At 39.0% G+C, this 22,453-nt stretch overlaps 2 protein-coding genes across 5 annotated transcripts in view; both read right to left on the reverse strand.

Moving 5' to 3' along the window:
- ANKRD12 (ankyrin repeat domain 12) overlaps nucleotides 1-13,419 on the reverse strand; it is a 115,577-nt gene extending 102,158 nt beyond the window's left edge. For all 4 annotated transcript variants that reach the window (XM_047793716.1, XM_047793715.1, XM_047793713.1 and 1 more), the window contains exon 1: nucleotides 13,285-13,419. The gene's annotated coding sequence lies outside the window, so the exon portion shown is untranslated. The remainder of the gene's footprint in view (nucleotides 1-13,284) is intronic.
- A 4,679-nt stretch (nucleotides 13,420-18,098) lies between these two features.
- NDUFV2 (NADH:ubiquinone oxidoreductase core subunit V2) overlaps nucleotides 18,099-22,453 on the reverse strand; it is a 32,652-nt gene continuing 28,297 nt past the window's right edge. Inside the window, exon 8 of the mRNA XM_047793718.1 lies at nucleotides 18,099-18,254. Within this exon, the coding sequence (XP_047649674.1) occupies nucleotides 18,161-18,254 (94 nt within the window). The 3' untranslated portion in view covers nucleotides 18,099-18,160. The remainder of the gene's footprint in view (nucleotides 18,255-22,453) is intronic.

A 22,453-nucleotide genomic window follows, 5' to 3' on the forward strand; every position in this document is an offset into this window, starting at 1 on the left:
AATAGAATGGCTGAACCAAAGAATGACTTAATACTTAGTGAGCTAGAAGATCAGGCAGAAGATAGTTGCAGAACGCATCAGGAAAGGATTTTTTTTTAAAGGAAAATATTAAAGTTAAGAGATATGGAGAGAAGTTAGAAGTGACAGAATTCATATAAGAGAATTCCCAGAAAGAAAAAAAAAAAAGAAGAGAACAAAATATTTGAAAAAATAACCAATACTTTTCCAGAACTGAAGAAAGATAAAAAATCTCAGATTAGGAGTTCCCGTCGTGGCCCAGTGGTTAACGAATCTGACTAGGAGCTATGAGGTTTCGGGTTCGATTCCTGGCCTTGCTCAGTGGGTTAAGGATCCGGCGTTGCCGTGAGCTGTGGTGTAGGTTGCAGACGCGGCTCAGATCCTGTGTTGCTGTGGCTCTGGAGTAGGCTGGCGGCTACACCCCTAGCCTGGGAACCTCCATATGCCGTGGGAGCGGCTCAAGAAAAGGCAAAAAGGCAAAAAAAAAACAAAAAACAAAAAAAACCTCTCAGATTAAAGTGTTTGGAATACAATCTGATGCAAAGTAGACAAGAAAGAAAGACAGAAAAAGAAAGAGAATATGAATCCAAGTGCCAAGTAAGACAGAAATTGAACTACACCCAGACACACTATAAACTGAAAAAGATAAGCAAGCAAAAAATTTCAAAATCTTCTAGGGAGGAACTGGAGGTCACACACAGGAAAAGAAATCAAATTGACATAAGAACTTCCGAAAAGCAATGTAAGAGTAAAGTGAGAAAGTGGTTAAAGTACTTGTCTTATTCAAAGGGAAGAAAATATATACATTTAAATATATGTTAAATATATATTGTAAAATTAAGAAACTGTGGGAAATAAGCAGAAATATAGTAAAAAGAATGTAAATAATTTCCAATATATGTTATTATAATAAATTTATTGCAGTGATTACAATAAATGAAAATAGATTAAACTCATTGATCAAAAGGGTCTCTGAGGTTGGATAAAAATGAGATTCAGCAACTGACTTTATAAAAGAGACCAAAATAGGATACTAAAATGGTTGACAATAAAAGGATAGGAAGAGGTACCAGGGAATATAACCCCAGGTTGGTATACAGGCTTTTCTTTAGGCCCCATTCATAAATAATTCAGACTCTTTCTGTCTGGGTACAGCTCCTGGCAATCCTGGGCCTAAGAATTCCAGTGCTGCATTAAAGCTCACACACTAACAAGTTATCTATTTTCCTTACAGAAGAGGGCTTCAATTTCTATTTCCTATTATGACATTTGAGTTCTTTTTCCTTTTCAGACACCTGCAGATTCCTCTTTTTTGCTTTCAAGCTCAGCTGTGTTTTAAAAATATTTTATTTTCATCTAGCATTTCCATCACATTATTGAAACGAAAGGAGTGTCCACAGTTTGCCATATAATCCAGAAGTCCCAGAACATGTACTTAATTTTTTAATCTTACTTTCTTCATCTATATTATGAAATGGTAAAGCTCAAAATAATTAAGCTAGGAGAAGTAAATAAAATCATACCCTAGCATAATAGTCCTTGGTACATATAAAATATTCAAATGCTGCCCTCTAAATTTACCACCAATTTTACATTCTACCCAAGGATAGTAAAGCTAGAACCATAAGCATGGAACAGAAATGCCTAACTTTTTTCCAGTTCCAGCTTCCACTGAGCTGCAGTTACGCTGAGGGTAAAAATGCTTCTTCTAAAACTATTTTGGGTAAAAAAAAAAAAAAAAAAAGTCACTAGTAAAGGACTGAATTACAGCAACAGAATTCAATGATCCTTAAGATCCATTCAGTTAGGAAAGTGACTATTATTTTCTCCGTGATTTGATCTGGGAGCCTGAAGTCCAAGATTCTATTCTGAGATCTACCACTGATGTTTCTGATTGACCTTCATCACTGCTCAGTATTTCTGTTTCTTCTTGAAAATAAAGTTAGGCTAGATAACATTAAGGACCTCCTATTTTTCTAAAATTCTGATTCCAGAATAAGAGGTGTAGAACAATTTCACTCCATTCTATTTTTCTATGAATACAAAAGTGATAGCTTAAATTATTAAACAATTATGACATCTTTACTGATGTGTTCCCCCATGCAAAAAAAAAAAAAGAATAAACCATTAGACATAAATACTAAATATTTCCTACTTTAACAAAGACCAAAGGCTTAATTAATTCCCTTACACTTAAAAAGTGGTCTTAAAAAACAATGGAAAAGCCGCAAGATAAATGACCATGCTTCTGGGATATTAACTGGACCCCCTATCACTACAACTACTTAAAACAATTCAAGTGACAATTCAGTCCATGAAAAGGGCTTGTGCTTACTTTTATCACACCTTCCTAAAGTAAGCCTTGGTTGGTTTTCACCACAATGTTTTCTGGTAATAGTTCTATAACATTTTCTCAAAAGAATATGATGGTTGTGTTCCAGACCAAGAAATTAGTATCATAAAAATCACAAATTTAACCAACCTGAAAAAGATGGAAAACATCCACATAAACTGTCTTCATCACTGTCCTTAAGACAATATTTTTTCATGTCCTTAAGGAATTTTTATGGCCCATTTTACACAGCTTCTATAATGAACATGTACTACTTGTATAATGTGCAAATACAAATTCAAAAAATAATAAACAAGTCGACTTCTACTTGGTTTGCTCTAGAGAACTGCAGTGTCCCAGTGCCCAAGGTGAGAGAAGTACTTCAGGCAGAGGTAGAGGAAAAGAGGTAAAAGTACTTTTGTGTATTTTTTATTTTTTAACCCAGCCACTAGAATAGGAAAGGAAGCAAAAAATACTCAATCCAGTAAATACAGCTGCACTTTCAGTTGTGCTCCTATGTATTATATCTTTAGGAATCTGAACATGGCAGTCAATTCAGAAGACTATACCAAGCATATGCACTGTAAACAGTCAATTTAGTTTAGCTCTATGTGTGTATTATCTCCAAAATTCCACAAAGGTAAACCAAAGGTATAAAACAATAATATTTAGACAATGCAATTGCTTGAGATATAAACAACCAAGGGTTCATGCTTGCTTTATCATACCTTCCCAAAGTAAGCCACAGTTGATTTTCAGCACAATGTTTTCTGGCAGCTATTCCACAACATGTTACCACAAGAAAATGATGACTGTACTTCAGACCAAGAAATTACACACGCCCACAAAAGGAGAGCAGGCTGAACTGAAAGGACTGCAAAAACCAAAGCACAGTAGGGTAGAAAATGAGGCTTAAGAAAGGAGGAAGGGATCACAACATGAAGCACCTTGTCACTGTCTTTATAATGACAAAAGCAAATTTTTTTTGGCTGTGCCTGTGCCACGTGGAAGTTCCCAACCAGGGATCAAACCTAAGCCACAGCAGCAACCCAAGCCACTGCAGTGACAACGCTGGATCCTTAAACCACTGCACCACAGGATAACTCTGATAAAAGCAATTTAAGGCTTTAAAAAAGGTAGTGGCACAATTTGAGCAGCATGTTTAAAAGGTGCTGTTGGTGAAACTTTGGAATTCAGACTAAAGAGGAACTAGATGAGAGACAGGGAGACCACTTCAAGTGTAACATCCAGACTGTGTGGTGGAAAGAAGGAGTCAACAAGAGCAAGGTGGCTAGAATGACCATCAAGTTTCTGGCTCTAGCAACAAGAAGTAAAAATGCTTTGAAAATAATTTAAAAGAAGCAATTAGCATTTATCTGTTATATTTATCCCCTAATAGTAATCTACCTAATAGTAACAACTTAACAATACTTCAAGTTTTTAAATTACTTTTTCATTTTTTTATTAACAATACCTCAAAAAAAAAAAATTCTCTTGCTGTGGCCAGTGGCTATAGCTCTGAACTATCATATGCCATGGGTGTGGCCCTAAAAAGACCAAAAAAAAAGAAAAGAAAGGAAAAGAAAATTCTCATTACTTCATTAGATTATGTTACAAAAGAGATTAGTGGTAAAAAGATTTTTTTTTACTGTCAAACACTGGACCTTAAAAGATTACATTCTAACAATACATTTAGAATTTTTAAAGAAAGAAATACAGGCAATTGTATTTATTTGCCTTTGATAGCTATCTTTATATATATTTATTTCCAGAATTGTTAAGGTCAATATATAAAAACTCTTCTGCAATGGAGAGAGTTGGCATAAATGACTTTTAAGGCTCTGCGTTTCTAAAAATGAGTTGCTGGGCTTACTGACCTCTTTCCAGCCCTACAAAGCTCTAAACTGTGCAACTTCTGTAGACCAGCAGAGGGCTGCAACAGCCCAAAGAAAATGGTCAGGCAGCTTGACTTGCATCTCTGGCACTGGGACATGGAAAAATCACCAATACTGAAAGTAGAAATCTAATAGCCACTACGTATTCACTTCACTGTCAACAGGGCAGAAGCAATCCCCCAAATCCCGAAAATGAAAAACACTCCTAATTAAGCATTTTGCCACCAGTTCCCTTCTCTTCTTGCAAGACAGTGTTTGGAAGCAGAACAAAATCTCACTAATAAAGGGTTATCAGAAGGGAAAAAAAATCAGTTAGCAACTCACACTTCCTTTTCAGACCGCTGCTCCACACTGGTGTTACCAAACTAATCTTCCTAAAATGATTATTTCATTAGGTTACTCTCACATCTACTTTGCCCATTTTGTTCTGCATATAGTGCAGTGCTAAAGCCTAAAATTACAGTGTCTAGATTTTAAGGTAGATTTCTACCTCATGTATACTTATTCTCAACTCCCCTGGTCAGACTGCTCTGTTACATACAACATGCAATAGACTTAAAATGGAAAGGTCACTGTGGTGACCTCTAAAGAAAGAAACAAATGTACACAGGTCTAGGGAAAGGGAAAAGCCACCCCTGGAAAAGTTCCTGCAAAAAGGAAAATAGCAAATTCCCTGGGGAAATGAGGAAATGGCTCAAGAAAGGTACACAGAGGGCTTCAAATGAATTTGTAATGTTTAATTCTTAAAGCTGGGGAGAGGTACCAGGGGCTCATTATGCTATTTTCTGCACTTTTTTTGGGGGGGGGGCTGCTCCCGAATATGGAAATTCCCAGGTCAGGGATGAACCCAAGCCACAGCAACAACCTGAGTCATAGCAGTGACAATGCTGGATTCTCAACCTGCTGACCCACCAGGTAACTCCTGTACCTTTTAGGTTATCTGATATATTTCAAAATAAAAAAGATTTTGGTATTTTAACTTTGCCCCTCAAAAGACAAGCAGCCAATCTATGCAGAGATCATACATACATCTGGCATCATACTCAGCACTACTCACAGATTAATACCAAGTAATGCCTTAACTCATTTTTACTGCTTTCTTTAAAAATGATACATACTTTAGCCTTAAATGAAAGGAAAGGACTTTGAGTTGTTTAGATAATTGCTTGTAGTTTGAATAGTAGCACAAAAAATCAGAGAGATTTGGGATGAAGGGCAGGGCATAGAAATCCAGACTAGTTTATGATAACCATAGCTTCTGCAACATAAGCCTGAAATCCTAAAATCATCTCTATCTACACCCAAACTCTTTATGCACTTAGAGGCAGCTGAAATCAGTACCCTAACAAGAGCAGTGCTTATGGAAGTATTATTTCTGATCCACATATCACACCATTCCCGCCCTGACCCAACAATAGTGTGAGCTACCAACACTACTTCTATTATGACCAAAATTATAGTTTCCATACAACTTCACACCAGGGCTGAACTGTTTGGGCCTCATTTCAGTCCTGATCTGCTACCTCTGTAACCTGTGCACACTCCAAAATAAACCTACTTATTATACTATGCACAAGAATTCAGGACAACTGCCCATTTTAAATGGAGTATAACCCATAAAAACACTGAATCACTAAATTGTACACCGGAAACTAATACAACATTGTAAATCAATCATACTTCAATTAAAAAAAGAATTCAGAATTACTACATGTAGAGCATTTAAAAGAAAACATGCGCTAAACTGGTTTAGGAGAGTAATAGGTATTATCGGTAGCTCTTTCAGTCAGGGCAATTTAGGATTATAAACTGTTTCTCCACCAAAGTCTGCTGAGACAAATAATAAGCAATATGGACCAGAAGAGAGTAAACTAACTGTATTCTAACAGCTGTAAGTAACAAGAGCAGTACTATGAAAACTCGAACCCCAATGGCAAAGAATACTGTGCTCTGGGTTTTATTTTTAAAATAAAACATTTCCTGAAATAAATGTCATGAACTGGGTGTAAAAAAGGCAAATTTCACTGATGATACTGACAGAAACAGCTTTATCTATGAAAAGAAATATACTATAAAAAAAAAAGCTAAAACCACAAGTTTAGGACCACTTAAGAATGTAATTAGCTCTACAACAAAATTAAATCAGTGATTCTTAGTCTTTTTTGGACAGACCTATCTCAGAATCGAAAGCCATAGGTCTCTGCACTGAAGACCTTGCAATGTAACTTCAAAATGTTTACCAAACCTGTTACTATGGTTCTTTATTTGAAGTAATCATCTCTTCCAGCTATATTTTAAGGTCTATACAAGCAGAGAATGTCTTCAGATACATGCTGAGCATTGGCACCTAAAGCCTTAAAACCTAAGCACCTTATCAATGATCTCTTGTCTCCTATATGAACTCTATATAACCTCTTGAAATATTTTCTAAGAAAATCTATATTACATTATTCCCCATCTTGAAAATTCATTTGTATTAAGCCTTGCTTCCCAGCAATCATGGCCTTCATCTGCTACCCCTCTTTACTCCCTTGGTCCGGGGTCATACTCTTAAGCCAGGTGGACCATTTTCCTGTCATTAGCATTGGGGTGATCCTTTATGGAATCTGGGGTACAAGAGTAACAAGACAGGCATGATCTAGTTCCTTAAGTGCTCACCGTGTTCCTTTCCACACCAACTAAAAAACAATTTGGATAATTAAAGAACAATACTTCCCTCCTAATTTCACATGTCTATGTTTTGTTCAGAGTGTAAACCCTTAAAAAAAAAAAAAAAGACACAAACTATAATATTGTCTCTGCTTACATATTCCTAAACTCCTGCCTCAATAAGACTAAATGCAATACCACTAATAGAAACATTTATTTAAAATTTAACTAAGCATGTGGTGTTTAAAATCTTGATTATCTCTGGAGTTCCTGTCGTGGCTCAGTGGAAATGAACCTGACTAGTATCCATGAGGACACAGGTTTGATCCCTGGCCTAGCTCAATGGGTTAAGGATCTGGCATTGCCGTGAACTGTGGTGCAAGTTGCAGATGTGGCTCAGATCCCATGTTGCTGTGGCTGTGTGGTGTAGACCGGCAGCTACAGCTTCAATTCGACCCCTAGCCTGGGAACCTCCACATGCCACGGGTGTGGCCCTAAAAAGACAAATAAAATAAAATAAAATAATTGATTATCTCTATAATGCTTGTGGCAAAATTTGAAAATACAGAAAAATAAAAATTCCAATTACTTTCCTATTCAACACCCAGAGATATTCTGCAACATTTTTAGATTGTATTGACCTTTCACTTCATGTTAAAATCCGTAATACAAAACACAAAATAACCATTTTCCCCCAAAAGCTCAAATTTTATCTATAGTGTTATCCTTTTTCTCTTAATAATAACAACTTCTTTGAAGGTGCAGTAAGAGAGCAATACCGTCACTGATTTAAATTTATCTGTATAATGAGAATAAGATAAACCTCACAAGGTCATGATAATGAGCAAATGAAAGGTTATGTGGAGAGCCCATTATCAATCACAGAATGTTGGTAGTATGTCTCTGACCAAAGGATACAAAGTTATCTCTCACAGAGGAGAAAACGCAAATGATTATTTCTCCATGTATTAGCTAACGATCCAAATTCCTGAAGCTAAAATCAAGTATGTTCATACCACAATCAAAGATGAAAGCCTTGAATGTAAAATGAAAAGTGGTAATGTAACAATTTTAATGACACAAATTTAAATTGTTAACAAATAACAGAAAGGTAAGGATTTACTTTCATTGGATGTTTGCAAAGCAAAAGAGCAATTGAACCTGAAGGGGAAGGAAGAGCCAAGAAGAGGGAAAAGGACAAGGAAAGGAAGAGTGAGTAAGCCATTCTACTGTTAAATACTCCTGTTTACTTTCAATAGCACGAGGACAAACAGAAGCTTGGTAAAGAGTTATTTTTTGTTCTTTCTGACTGCAGCTTAAAGAGAACACTCATCTTCATCCTTGGGACATTTTTATGAATCCTGGAAGACAGAGATAATTTCTGAAGGTTGAACAACCACTACAGGGTGATCACCTCAACTATCAATCTACAAATGAACTGGGTTGATCTTAAAAAATTTCTCTCAAAGTAAGAGATTTACATTTATATAGCACTTATAAATTCCAAGTTAGTTCTTGAGTAACAATATTAGAGTTGGAGACATTCCAGTGACAACTTTATGAAGTTTTTTTTGTAATCAGATATCTACTCTTATCATACATTAAAATAACACATTTGAATGTATCTAACAGTACCTAGAGCATAGAACTCAGTGTAAGTTTTTTTCTTTGATCACCAAGTAACTTCCAAATAGTCAAAATTAAACTCTGGTAAAAAGGACTTATTTTTACTCAGAGGCTGCAAGACTTTAGTACATAATACTGAAATGCAAGCCAAGGCTTTACTCCTAGTTACAACATTTTTGTGCAAATTCTGTAAATTTTTAATTTCCTCATCTAGGGGACATCATTAATTAAAACCACAGTAAAGTAGTATAAAGAATGTTTTCAGTATTTATTTCTACCCTGCTTGTTTAACAAGCACTTGTTCAGAAGTGGTAGAATACAGTTGAAAGAAAGCTGTGTACAATGTGGCTTTGGTGGGAAAGAGGAAAAAAAAGTAGGTGTTTCTTTCCTTTTCCTTTAGATTTGCTAAGGATTCTCTTTCATGAGTGAATTTCAAAGGAGTCTAGCATTACTACAGAGAAGTTTAACCTGGACCCTACCCAAGGTTCAATATCATCAGATGAGTGGAAGTTTTGCTGATCTCAGAATAATTGTGAAATTCAGGAGATCGGATATAAACAGTACTTCATGAACTACAAAGCACTGTAATTTTTCATGTATCATTATCTTTTATGATGGGTTAATACAAGCTATTTCTAGGAAGTGAAAACCACGCATGCATGGTTTTTGTTCTCTATTAGAAGTCAGAATACCAACAAAACTCCCATGTAGGAAGAACAACAATCTGAACTGTGCGAAGCTACAGGATTCTCACAACACTCTCAAGCAATAAGGTAGTTTAAAAAAATATAGCATTTACTCTTATCTGTGATATTTCCTCCAAACTGATGAGAAATATAAACCACTATATATATTTTAAAAACTTTTAGTGCAATAAAAAAAATATTAAGGGACTGGACAAAGAAGACACAATTTTTAAATGCCAAAGAAAAAGAAATGATTTTATATTATTCAGCTTCATAATTTACTTCTGCTTACCTCAATTTGGAAACATTTGTGTTTAAACCTAATTTTCAAAGAATTTAAGTTTGAATTTGAATTTCTTAGAATTGTGAAGATTCTCACTAATCAGAAAATCTAGTTTTGGTTGCTACTTTCTAACCTGAACAAGCTCATATTTACTCTGCCTGGATCCTTCCTAAAGTTCCTTTATAAAAGTCCTAAATGAGTTTGGTTAGCTAACTTTTTTCTTCAGTCACTCCGTTTAAAGTACATTTTCTTAGAACAATGATCAATATCAAAGTGGAGTCTGTTAAAAGAACCTCTTATAATGATAATTGTAGTCCTTCTGTAGCTGGTAAGACTAATTTACTTCTGAACAAATAACATTAAAAAAAAACAAAAACAAAACCCAATATCAACAGCTCATAAAAAGGCTTGCCTATCTTCCACAATTCTCATAAGGTATTTTCTTTTTCTTTTTCACCAATACAGCAGAAGGCAGAATCCTGACCCCATGAATTTTTCACAAGGTCTGGGAAAAACAAACAAACAAAACTGCCTTAAATCTTTTCAAAATCAGCTAAACACTCTCCATGAGAGGCAGAGCAGAGAAATGGTTAAGAGTGGGGAGAGCAGAGTCTGTCACTTTTTTAGGTCTATGAATATCTACACACCACATAAACAGTTCAAAGCCTCATTTTCCTCAGCCATAGTATCTTCTTTATGAGGTTGTCTGAAAAATTATCTGAAATATTTCATTTAAAACTTCTGAACACAGAAACATGCATATTCTAAGTGCTCATAATCTTGAGCTTCAAGGTTACAAATAACCCATGAAACACTACAAAATACTTCAATATTGATGTTCTGGTTTCCAGTATTATGAATTTAAAGCAAAAGTAAAGGTCTTTAAACCCAATAGCAAAAGACAACAAACAAAAACTCTGTCTTAACATTTCTACACATATATTTTAGATCTACAAGATAACCTTAACATGAACTATTCAAAAGCGAAGGGAAGGAAATAATCTCCAGTTATTGCCATATCTGGTAAGTAGCAACAGACAAATTAACATCGCTACTAAGATACTTTCACTATTACTTTTTAAAAGCCACTGTCTGTTAAAAAAACATTATGCATGCATGAATGTATATGAGAATGTTTTCAAATGTTACATGAAGAAACTTCATATTCTCCAGAGGAAGTTAGGCTCTAACAACTGCAATATTTAAAATGTTCATAAGAGGCTTTACTAAGATTAGAACTAAGTAGGAATCAGAAAATGTATCTACAGGGAATTATAATCTATAAAACAGCAGGTGCTCAAAACAATGAAGCTAAGGCTAAGCAAAAACCTAGGGATCTAGACATCTTAGATAATATAGTAAGGACGGTATTTATTTCAAAAACAATATCACCATTTTTTGTATGTATAAAAATTTACATATGTAATGTGTTTTCCATATATAATCACATGTTCCATCAAACAATCCTGTAAATTATGTAGGAAAATTATTTTTTGCAGATTACAAAGGCACAGTTCTTAAAGTTAATATGATTTGTCAAAAACCAGTTAAAAAGTGACAAATCAAGAATTTAAATTCCTGTCTCCTCACTTATTTTCCCTGTTCTTTCTACTACTCTATAAAACTACTTTTTTAAAGAAATGGACAGATTAGCATCTTCACAAAATCTCTAGGCCAAACCACAGATTGTTTCAATTAACTGGGCTGACTTCAGTAAGTCATTTCCCCTCAGCAGGCCTTTATTTTTTCATCTGCAAAACGAGGGAAACAGGTTAGAAAATGTGAGGTCCCTTCGGATCTAAGGATAAATTTAAGTTTTAAAGGCCACAACCATAGGGAGAAAACGGTTTCCCTCCAATTACACAACCCCTTTGGTGGTTAAAGGCATGAGCGAATTCTCGCGGATTAACCTCGATGTAAATAAAAAGCGTCCTTACGGAGTATAAGCATTTTACAAATATGTGTTGATGTCAGCTTTAGCAACAAGTTCCAGGTTAGAAAATAGTGTCAATAGCTCTTTAACAATCTACTGAAATTACTGGATAAATTCTTCAGGCCTGATACATGCTGCTTCAGTAGCATCAAGTTTATTCACATAAAGCTGTCTATACCTCTTATGGACGATGATGGAAATGATTAACCTCACTAAACATTCTCTTTTTAGACTAAAACAATGTTGGCAAAATAAAAGAATAGTTTAAAGAAAATTTAACTGCTAGTCAACTAATACCAAAAAACTGAACATTTTTACTATTATTTTTATTCTTTAAAATAAAAACCTCTTTTCCAATGAAGTTTCCTAAATATCCTATTTCTCTAGCCTACCTCAGAAGAATATCAGTTACATTTTTCAACTTCTATAAAAAATTTAACATATACGCATCTTGATAAAAATATCTTCCTTTTAAATTCCACCAGCTGGGCACTCAATTTCAAACAAAATTCAAGTTTCCCCCCTTCCCGATATTAAAGAACTAAAACCAAAGACTGCACAACATTATTTTCACCTACAAAATTTTTTCTCATCTAAGTATTTTTTTCTCTTTACTCCTCCTCAGTCTTCATGGAATACACACCCAGAGATTTCCACTCTCCCAGCTCTGCTTTTTCATAAAACCATCCTAACAACAACTATGGTTTCCATAGAACATTACAGGCATCCTGCTTTTCTACTCTTTTCCTTCCACGAATATTCCTTAACATTTTTTACTTCACTTTAACACTCTGCCTATCTCTAAAACAGAACACACACCCTGAATAGTAAAGCTTGACCTTACTTAGTCAACCGTCTGCGGACCTTTAGAAATTGAGTCAGTGCTTGTGTCAACTATAAATGATCTTTAAGTAGTAAAACCGTCCCCTCTTGCCTACGGAACATTTTTACATGTATTTGCGTTTAGCCCAAATTAAAGACTTTTCCCAACAAGACTAGTTAATACAACGACTTGATCTTACACAGTCGACACTATCTCATTTTGTTTTTTAAGCCACTTGGCATCAATGTAGCGTATGTTCTGCCAGTTCTGAGCTAATCTCCAGGAAACCCTTTGTATAACGACTGAAGAAACTGAAACAGATCAGAGCTCAAGATTTTTAAGGGCCTAAAGAAGCATATGTTTTTAATCAGCAGTCAATTTATGTTAAAGTAGCTATTTTACCAGTTCGCCTTCTTTTATAATTTACATAAACCGTCTTAAAATAACACTGGTCCACTTCTACTTGAAGATTAGAGGCGGTTCCAAGGCGTCCCAGATGCCTGGACCCCAACCCATTTCCCCGCGTTGGCAAGGTAGGCGCGGGAGTCTAGTGGAAACCGATCTTGATGGGTACGCTGCTAGAAAGGTTTCCTACGGTTTCGACCGGTGCGAGTGTCAACTTCCCGTGCTAAACTGTCCCTCCCTGTTATTATTAAAACAGCTGTCAGCCAGGCTTCGGCGGCCTCTTTGTACCAGCGTTTACTCAACGCTTGGGGATCCTGGAGCAGCCGGCGCACCGCGTTAGCCCAGCCGAGCTCCAGAAGCCCCGGCCCCGCGCGCCCGCCAAGCCGCGCCCGGACACGACCCCGCCGCGCACCCGGCGGCAGGGCCCCGGCCGGCGCGCCCCCCGCCCCGCCCCGCCCCGCCCCCGCCCGCCGCGCACACTCGCACGCACACGCTCCGCGGCCCCGCCATGTTCCGGGAGCGGCGCGGCGTCCGTCTGCCCGGGCCCCCGCCCCCCCCGCCCGAGCAGCTCCCGCCTGCAGCGACTACGGCCCCCGTCCCGCTAGCGTGGGCGGGGCGGCGGGCACGTACCTACCTCGCTCTGCCGAGGGGACGGGAGCGGGCGCGACTGGGGGACTCCTCCCGGGCGCCGGGGCCGGGGCTCGAAACCGCGCCCCTCCTTCCTCCTCGCCTGTCGCCACGCCCCCCTCACCCTCACGGACCCAAGGCGCGGCCGGCGCCGGAGGGTTTACCCCCTGTACGAGGGCCTCGGCGCGGCCGTCTCTGTCGTGGTCTTCGCTGTCGCCGCAACCGCCACGAACGCCGCCGAGGCCGGGCTCGAAAACATCTCCGGTCTCCGCCGTCCCTCACCACAGCCTGCTCGCTCCCCGCACAGCGCCGCCCGGCGATTGGCCGCGGCACGGGCACGTGACGCGGCGGGCACGGGATGGGCGGCGTGACCGCCCCGCCCCCGCCCACCGCCCCTTCCGCTCGCCACCCCCCTCCCCGGGCCCGCCGCTGTGGCGGCGCCGCGAGAAGCTTCCCGAGCCGGGGGCGGGGAGCGGGGCGTACCAAATGGACGCGGGGGTGCGGGCCGGAACCCCGCGCGCCGCTGTCTTCTGCCCCAGAAGGGAGGGAGCCCTGCGGAGAGCGGCGCGGGCGGAGGTCGCGCCCAGCGGCGATCATGGCCGTGGCTGTGACTGGCCACTTCTGGAAATGGCGGCGGAGGCAGCGGCGAGGAAGAAGAGACTCTGTCCACAGAGGGTATTCACACGTTATTTTTGCGGGGCGGGAAGCCGAGTTAGCGAGCAGCGGGCCGGCTGGAGGCGGAGGCGGGTGTCCGGCCAGGCGGGCGTAGTGCGCCTGCGCGCCAGCCGGCCGCACCTGTGGGAGCAGGGACCCCTCGGGCCCCAGTCGCACCCCTCACCTGCTCCAAGCGGGGCCCTGGGCGCGTCCTGCAAGCGCGGCAGCTTGCATCTCCTGTGGGGATGGCATAGGCTTTGCAGTACGCCCCTCCCCATCGACACTTTCGGATGACCTTATCAGACGAGTTTAAGTGCATTTATCCTTTCCGAGAGGCCACCCACGGGAACTGCCCGGCTGTAGAAGAGCGCGTGGGGAGAACTCGCCGCCTCGGCACCCTGACTTCCTCGGGAGGTCAACCCGCGACAATTTGTACATGCCCTTATTTAACCACCAAAGGGATTACATAATCGGAGGGAAACCATTTCAGTCTGAGTTTCTTCAGGACGTTTTTTATTTACATCGAGGTTAATCCGCGAGAATTTGCGCATGCCTTTAACGACCAAAAGGGTTGTGTAATTGGAGGGAAACCATCTTCTCCCTATGGTTGTGGCCTTTAAAACTACAGCTGGCTTTGTGACTTAATGAGTGCATTTACAAATTTATGTCATTAGTCAGCACATGATGTATTTCATACTTGACAGGAGGAAGCTGAATCCAAACATATAACTATATATAAAGCACAAACCTGCATTAAAGATCACTATTTTTTCCTTTCCTAGGTTCCTCATTTCTCCCACATTCAGGTTCAGTATGACTAGTAAGAGAGCACCTTGTGGCTAGAAGTGGAACACTGTTACATTTAATTTGGATATTTATGGCTTGAAATACAAAGGAAAGAAACATACAAGTAACCAACTCTTTTCTGACTTCTCTTCAAATCGTTGATTCCTTGTCATAGGAAGTAGGTGGCTGTAACATTCGCTATTTCTACAGAGGTAAACGAGTTTCAGTTCAAAACTGAAAGGTAGCTAATCTTGAATTTGCTGAAATTAACCATAATTTAGGGCAAGTATACACACACCTTATTACATAAAAAATCACTGAACACATGAAAAACTCAAAAGACCAAGGCACTGTGTTGACTACTTGAAGCGAGCACTATCTATATATAAAAAAAAATTCATGTAAAATTAAGTTGGAAACAATTTTTTCTGTTTACAGTCACGCTTTCGGCATAGGGAAGTTCCTCTGTTAAGGGTCGAATTGTAGCTTCAGCTGGAACCCACGCCACAGCCACTGCAACAAGGATGTAAGCAGCATTGTAGCTTACCCTCAATGACCTATCTTAACCCACTGAGGCCAGGGATTGAACCTGCATCCTTACAGAGACAAGGTCGGGTCCTTAATGTGCTGAGCCCACAATGGGAACTCCAAAAAATTTTATTTGTCTTTTTAGAGCCACATTCGCTGCATATGGAGCTTCCCAAGCTAGGGGTTGAATCAGAGCTGTAGCCACTGGCTGACGCCACAGCCCCAGCAATGCCAGATCCTAGCCAAGTCTTTGACCTACACCACAGCTCATGACAATGCCAGATCCTTAACCCACTGAGCAAGGGCAAGGATTGAATCTGAAGCCTCATGGATACTAGTCAGATTCATTTTATGCTGAGCCAAGCTGGGAACTCCCAAAAATTAAAAAAAAAAAAAAATTAAGATTATATGCGACAGTTATGAACCAACATTTGTTATTGGAAAGGTCCAAATGAGATTTATGAAGGGAAGAGGAGCCAATTTTCCTTTTCAGTATAAAACTAGAAGTATGAATAAATTATTATATATACTGTGGTTAGAGGCCTCAAAAGAAGCTGGGACTAGTTGATTAGTAAATTGCTAAGGCTTTTAATTGTATAGTTCTGTCTTTGATTGGCTCAAGTCCTGGAATCTATCTTCAGCAAGTGGGCAAAATAACTGGGTTTTTTTTCCCATTTCTTTAGTTCTTACTATTTCATTTATTTACTTTTGGCTTCACCTGCAGCATGTGGTTCCCAGGCCAGGGAGTAAACCTGCACCACTGCAGCAAGCCACTGCAGTGACAATGCTGGACCCTTAACCCACTGTGCCACAGGGAAACTCCAAAATAACTTTTCCTAATAGTATCAGGAGGTCAAGGACACCAAGCATTAAACATCACTCTTAGCCAAAGTTAAGTATTATCACATTTATTTAGGGTTATTACTAGCAGACACTTAAAATGTGTATACTTGAGATATAACTAGAAGGCATCTGGAGAATTTACTTTCTTTCAACTTAGTTCTCTCACCTTTAGAATCAACTACTATTATGTTTGGCTACTACATCCAGTTAGATCATTCAAAAAATTTGCCGTATTTCATGAAGGTGAATGTAATAAATGAAAAACACAATCTCTGATCATGGCTTACCATCTGATCATCTATAGATGTAATGCTTTTGCAGTGAATACTCTTATGACTATTATGTGTTGTAGGATTTATAGGGCAGTAGCTCCATCCAGTTACAGCAAGTAATTCTGAGGAAATTTTAATCAGTCTGTTTATCTACACTTGGAATCTTCTTGGATTATAGTAAAGAACTTTTACCTGCCAGGTGTTTTTAAAAGCTAATCTTATAATTATTAAATTCTAATTATTAAAATAAATGCTCTTGTATTAAAATTGAAAGGATTTTCAAAAGTTAATAGCCAGTGCTTATCTTGAAAACACAACTTATTTTATCACCCAGTATCTGAAACCTCCCACTCCTAACTTTTCATGTAGTTAAAAAAAAATTTGTCAGAGTGTAAGACATTTTTTACAATGGTAGTTTTAATTTAATGAAGTACCTATGTTTTTTCATAATTTTAAATTAAAAGCTTAATAGCTAACAAAGAGAAAATTATTTTTTAAAGAAATAAAAATAATAGTAAAATGTAGTTGCCTGCGAGAAGACCTGAAGTCTCTAAGGCAGCAGGGAGGCATTTTCATTGTGTTACCTTGTTGTGCCACTTGAAAAATTACTGTTTACCTTCTTAGGTAAAAATAAAAAATTAATTTTTAAACACAGTCTTAAAAATAAATAATCATCACACTTAGTCTGTCATAAGAGCAAGGCCAAATAGTGACTTTGAGAAATCCTGAAACAAATGGATTAGATTTATCCTTGAATTAAAGCTGCCTATTAATTTTTTTTCATGCAAAACTCATAGCTAGCTTCTTGAACATAATACACAAACTTTTATTTTTTCTTATAAGTTGTAATATGTATTCATCTTATAAGCTGTAATATGCTTGCAACTGAAAGGTGTATTTCACACATCCACTGATCTTCCTAACTGTATTTCCAATTTCTTCCCCAATTGGTTTTTGTATACTTGCAGGATCAGAATAGCCAAGATGATGTCAAGTGTTTTGTACTTTTCTACTTCAAAAATGATGAACAGGGAGTTCCCATTGTGGCGCAGTAGAAACGAATCCGACTAGGAACCATGAGGTTGTGGGGGTTCGATCCCTGGCCTCACTCAGTGGATTAAGGATCCAACGTTGCCATAAAACACGGTGTAGGTCACAGATGTGTATGTGAGAAAAGCTGGACTAGAGAAATGCATAATAAAATGTTAATAGTGGGGAGTTCCCATTATAGTGCAGTGGAAATGAATCCGACTAGGAACCATGAGGTTGCGGGTTTGATCCCTGGCCTTGCTCAGTGGGTTGAGGATCCAGCGTTGCCATGAGCTGTGGTGTAGGTCACAGACATGGCTCAGATCTGGCGTTGCTGTGGCTCTGGCGTAGGCCGGCAGCAACAGCTCCCATTAGACCCCCTAGCCTGGGAACCTCCATATGCCGCGGGTGTGGCCCTAAAAAAGACAAAGAAAAAAAAAAAAAGATTTGGCTATGCCTTAAGATGGGGAGAGCAAAATGTGTTTGCAATTTGACAGAATTTTTACTTCACGATAACCTACTATTATTGATTAGTGACAGGGCAGTTGAAAATGGGTGATGCTGAAATAATTTTACTAGACTATGGAATGTCTTCATAGTTATTATTAGCTAAAGATAGCAGAAGACTTTAAAATGGTGCTCTGAAGTTCTGACATGATGCCAGATTACCCCTAAGGTGTACACAGATGGAAATGAATAATATAAAAAATTTATGTAGACAGGAGGTTCATACTTTATTTCTCCAGTGACATATTTACAGCTGAATATAAATTAAAGGCCTGCTTGCACACCAAACCCAGGCCCTTTAGGTGGTTCAGTCAAAGAGGTAAGACCTCCAGCTGGCTCACAAGAGAAGCGTCCACTCCTGAAAGGAAAAGTAACATTAAATTAACAGTTAATGATTACCATTCATAAATCTTTACTTAAAAACATATTGTAATTGTTACCTCACAACAACCTGGTTAAGTAACTGTTTCTCCCCTAAGAATTAGCATGGATTATTTATTTTTTTTAATTTATTTGCTGTTTATATAATGATTTTTTTTTTTATTGTAGCTGGTTTACAGTGTTCTGTCAATTTCCTACTGTACAGCATGGTGACCCAGTTACACATACATCTATAGATTCTTTAGCATGGATTATTTAATCCAAACATTAAAAATGCTGCTAGATTTTCTCTTCCTAAAATTAAATATAAAAACTCATATTTAAAAATATGAAATGTGAACAGTATAAAAATAACACTAAAACTAGTTCACTGAGCAGTGTACGTACATCACTAGCTCATTTATCGTTAGAACAATGCCATGATACTGACCAAAATATTTTACAGATATAGAAACCAAGTTTAGGGGATTCAGTATCTGCCCAAAAGATCAGAGCTAAGAACTACTGCAAAATACCCCAACTCCAAGAAGACATTTAAAAAAAAAAAAAGTTTTCATAAACTACAGCATTACATTTATTCTTTTATATTTGAATTTTATTTTGATTGAAATCCACTGTCACAGGGAATACACACTATATTTGGAAACACAAAAACTGGGTTCCTTGAGTTCCCTGGTGGCTCAGCAGCTTAAGGACCCAGCATTGTCACTACTGTGGCATGGGTTCGATCCCTGGCCTGGGAACTTACACGTGCCATGGGTGCAGCCAACCAAAAGCAAACAAACAAAAACTGGATTACTTAAGAGATACGAAGATTTGAGAGGATGTCTTTCAGAAGTAGTGAGGACAAAAATCTGTCTTTATGGGGTTTTTTGGGTGTTTTTACTTTTATAGCTATACCTGTGGCATATGGATGTTCTTGGGCCAGGGACTGAATCCAAGCCACAGCTCTGACCTACATCAGATCCTTAATCCACTGCACCAGGCCATGCATCGAACCCACACCTCCCCAATGACTAGCCGCACAATGATGGAAACTCCTGTTTTGTGTTTTTAAAGGCTAAATTGTTAGTATTAATTTTTCAAAAACAGGTTCCAGATCAGGGTGGCTCCAACAGCCACAAAAAAAAAAAAAAAGGTAACAGGAACAGGTCCTCATGTAGTTCTATGAAGAGAGGCAGTGTATAAGTTGATGAACCCATCTTTTCACCCCCATACAAGACTTTCTCAGGATTATTTCACAAGATTATTCAAACTCAACCTCTGTCCTGTATGACCTCTGCTGCTGAAGCTCAGCTCAACACCCACTCCTATTTCACCCTATTCCCTGGCTTTGTTCATTTACCTTGTTTCTGCCACAGAATTTAGTTGAAGAACTTGTTCAATTAAATCTTTCTATTCCCTCTGGCTTTGCCCTTCACATTCTGTCATCAATCTTATAAGTCTATTTTTACAGCCCTAGAAAATCATTTGTTGAGGGGACAGGAAAATAAATGATCATTTATAAGATCTTCAAGCTATTACATGATGCAAGTAATTAAGAAGTGTTATTAAAGAATACCTATGAAGTCAGCAATTAGTTAATATATTTACATTATAAGTTCATTATGGAAATCAGATCAAAAAGCAGTCACTGTTTACTGTCAGAGCCTAAAATTAAAGTTGTAGGGCAAGTAGCAAAATGATACTTAACTTTAATAAAGAGTATTTCCCTGTGTAATTTTTAATTTAAGTATAGTTGATTTACAATGTTTTGCCAATTTCTGCTGTATCTGCAATTTTTTTTTTAATGACCACACCCATGACATAGGAAAGTTCCCAGGCCAGAGGCTGAAGTTGAGCCACAGCTGTGACCTATGTGGCAGCTCCAAGAACTCCAGGTCCTTTAACTCACTGAACTGAGCAGTGGATGGAACCCACACCTCTGCAGTGACCCCAGCCACCGCAGATGGATTTTTTTTTTTTTTTGCATTTTTTAGGGCCATGCCTTTGGCATGTGTAAGTCCCCAGGCTAGGGGTGGAATTTAAGCTGAGCTGCCGGCCTACAACACAGCCACAGCAACAGCAGATCCGAGCCTCATCTTTGACCCACACCACAGTTCACGTCATTGCTGGATCCTCAACCCACTGAGTGAGGCCAAGGAGTGAACCCACATCCTCCTGGATGCAAGTCAGGTTCATAACCTGGTGACCCACAACAGGAACTTCCTGCAGTTGGATTATTAACCCACTGTGCCACAGTGGGAATTCCTGTTTTTTTAATGTCCACTGGCAATACAGCTACATCTAGTGCTCTTTGTCAATGAAATAATAGACTAATCAATAATTTTTTTTGTCTTTTGTCATTTTAGGGCTGCACCCACCTATATAGCATATGTAGGTTCCCAGGCTAGGGATCTAATCGGAACTGTTGTCACTGGCCTACCCCACAGCAACTTGGGATCCAAGCCTCATCTGTGACCTACACCACTGCTCATGTCAACACTGTATCCTTAACCCACTGAGTGAGGCCAGGAATTGAACCTGCATACTCATGGTTGCTAGTCAGGTTCTTTAATCACTGAGCCACAACAGGAACTCCTGGACTAGTCAATTTTGAAACTTTCTTCTTCTTTACTAGGTTCCTTCTTGTAGTTTAAGCTCAGCTACCCTCTTTAACAACACAAGGATTAAAAAGCTCAAATTCCCAGAACAATAAACAGAATTAATCATATATATACTACATTATCTCTTCACAGGTTTATGGAATTTCATATAAAAAAGTAAATTAAAAAATAATCTGGGAGTTCCCGTAGTGGCGCAGTGGTTAATGAATCCGACTAGGAACCATGAGGTTGCGGGTTCGGTCCCTGCCCTTGCTCAGTGGGTTAACGATCTGGCGTTGCCATGCGCTGTGGTGTAGGTTGCAGATGCGGCTCAGATCCCCCGTTGCTGTGGCTCTGGTGTAGGCTGGTGGCTACAGCTCCGATTCAACCCCTAGCCTGGGAACCTCCACATGCCGCAGGAGCGGCCCAAGAAATAGCAAAAATAATAATAATAATAATAATAAAATAAATAAAAAATAATCTGGAAGTTCCCATCGTGGCTTAGTGGAAACGTATCTGACTAGTATCCATGTCCATGAGGACACAGGTTAGATCCCTGGCCTTGCTCAGTGGGTTAAGGATCTGGTGTTGCCATGAGCTGTGGTGTAGGCCAGTGGCTACAGCACCAATTCAGCCCCTAGCCTGGAAACCTCCATATGCCACAGGTGTGGCCCTAAAAAGACAAAAAAAAAAAGAATAATCTGGTCCAGTTTCCTACAGTTTGTTCCATGAAATTAGTCCCATTAACATACTTTAGGAAAAACGAGGGTTCCAGCCCTCTGTTATGCCTACCTGCAAACTTTCTCCTGCCCTCACCATTCACAAAATGCACAATATTACAAAGGCTATAAAATCCTCCAGTAGAGCCTAAAAACTCACTACTAATCATGTAACTTCCTCCCTATTTTATCTGTAAACATGCCTCAGAACACCAGCAAGGCAGTGATCTAGCCCTATCCATTCACCTGACAACCACGGTTTACACCAGGATTTTCACTTAGTAAGAAACAAAAAGTGATTTCCCTGGTATGCTTAAAATGCCATATATTAAATACCTTGTTCTCTTCATTACAATTCAAAAGGTGAATCTGATTTATCAGCCATTCCAACAACATTTACACATTCATCATTTTAACTCATTTACATTCTAGAAAACTTGGTCTTTGTACATTCTTTTATGGGTTTAAAAAAAGTACTTCTTGGAGTTCCTGGGGGTTGGATCTTTGGCCCTGCTCAGTGGGCTAAGGATTTGGTGTTGCCATGAGCTGTGGTGTAGGTCGCAGACATGGCTCAGATCCTGCATTCCTGTGGCTGTGGTGCAGGCCGGCAGCTGCAGCTCCAATTAGACCCCTTAGCCTGGGAACTTCCATGTGCCATGGGTGAGGCCCTAAAAAGCAAAAACATAAAAATAAAAGAAAATTATTTTTTGCTAATCCATACTAAAAAACCTCTATTAGTAACTTTAAAGCAATTTTACAAGTTATTTTCAGTACTTTAATTGAAAATAAGAACAATCTCTAGCATGCAAATATTTATTAACATCAACATAAAGACCATCAGTTTAATATTTTCCTTCTAGCCATCATTTACC

This window comes from Phacochoerus africanus, chromosome 8, assembly GCF_016906955.1.
Source record: "Phacochoerus africanus isolate WHEZ1 chromosome 8, ROS_Pafr_v1, whole genome shotgun sequence".
Classification (NCBI taxonomy): domain Eukaryota; kingdom Metazoa; phylum Chordata; class Mammalia; order Artiodactyla; family Suidae; genus Phacochoerus; species Phacochoerus africanus.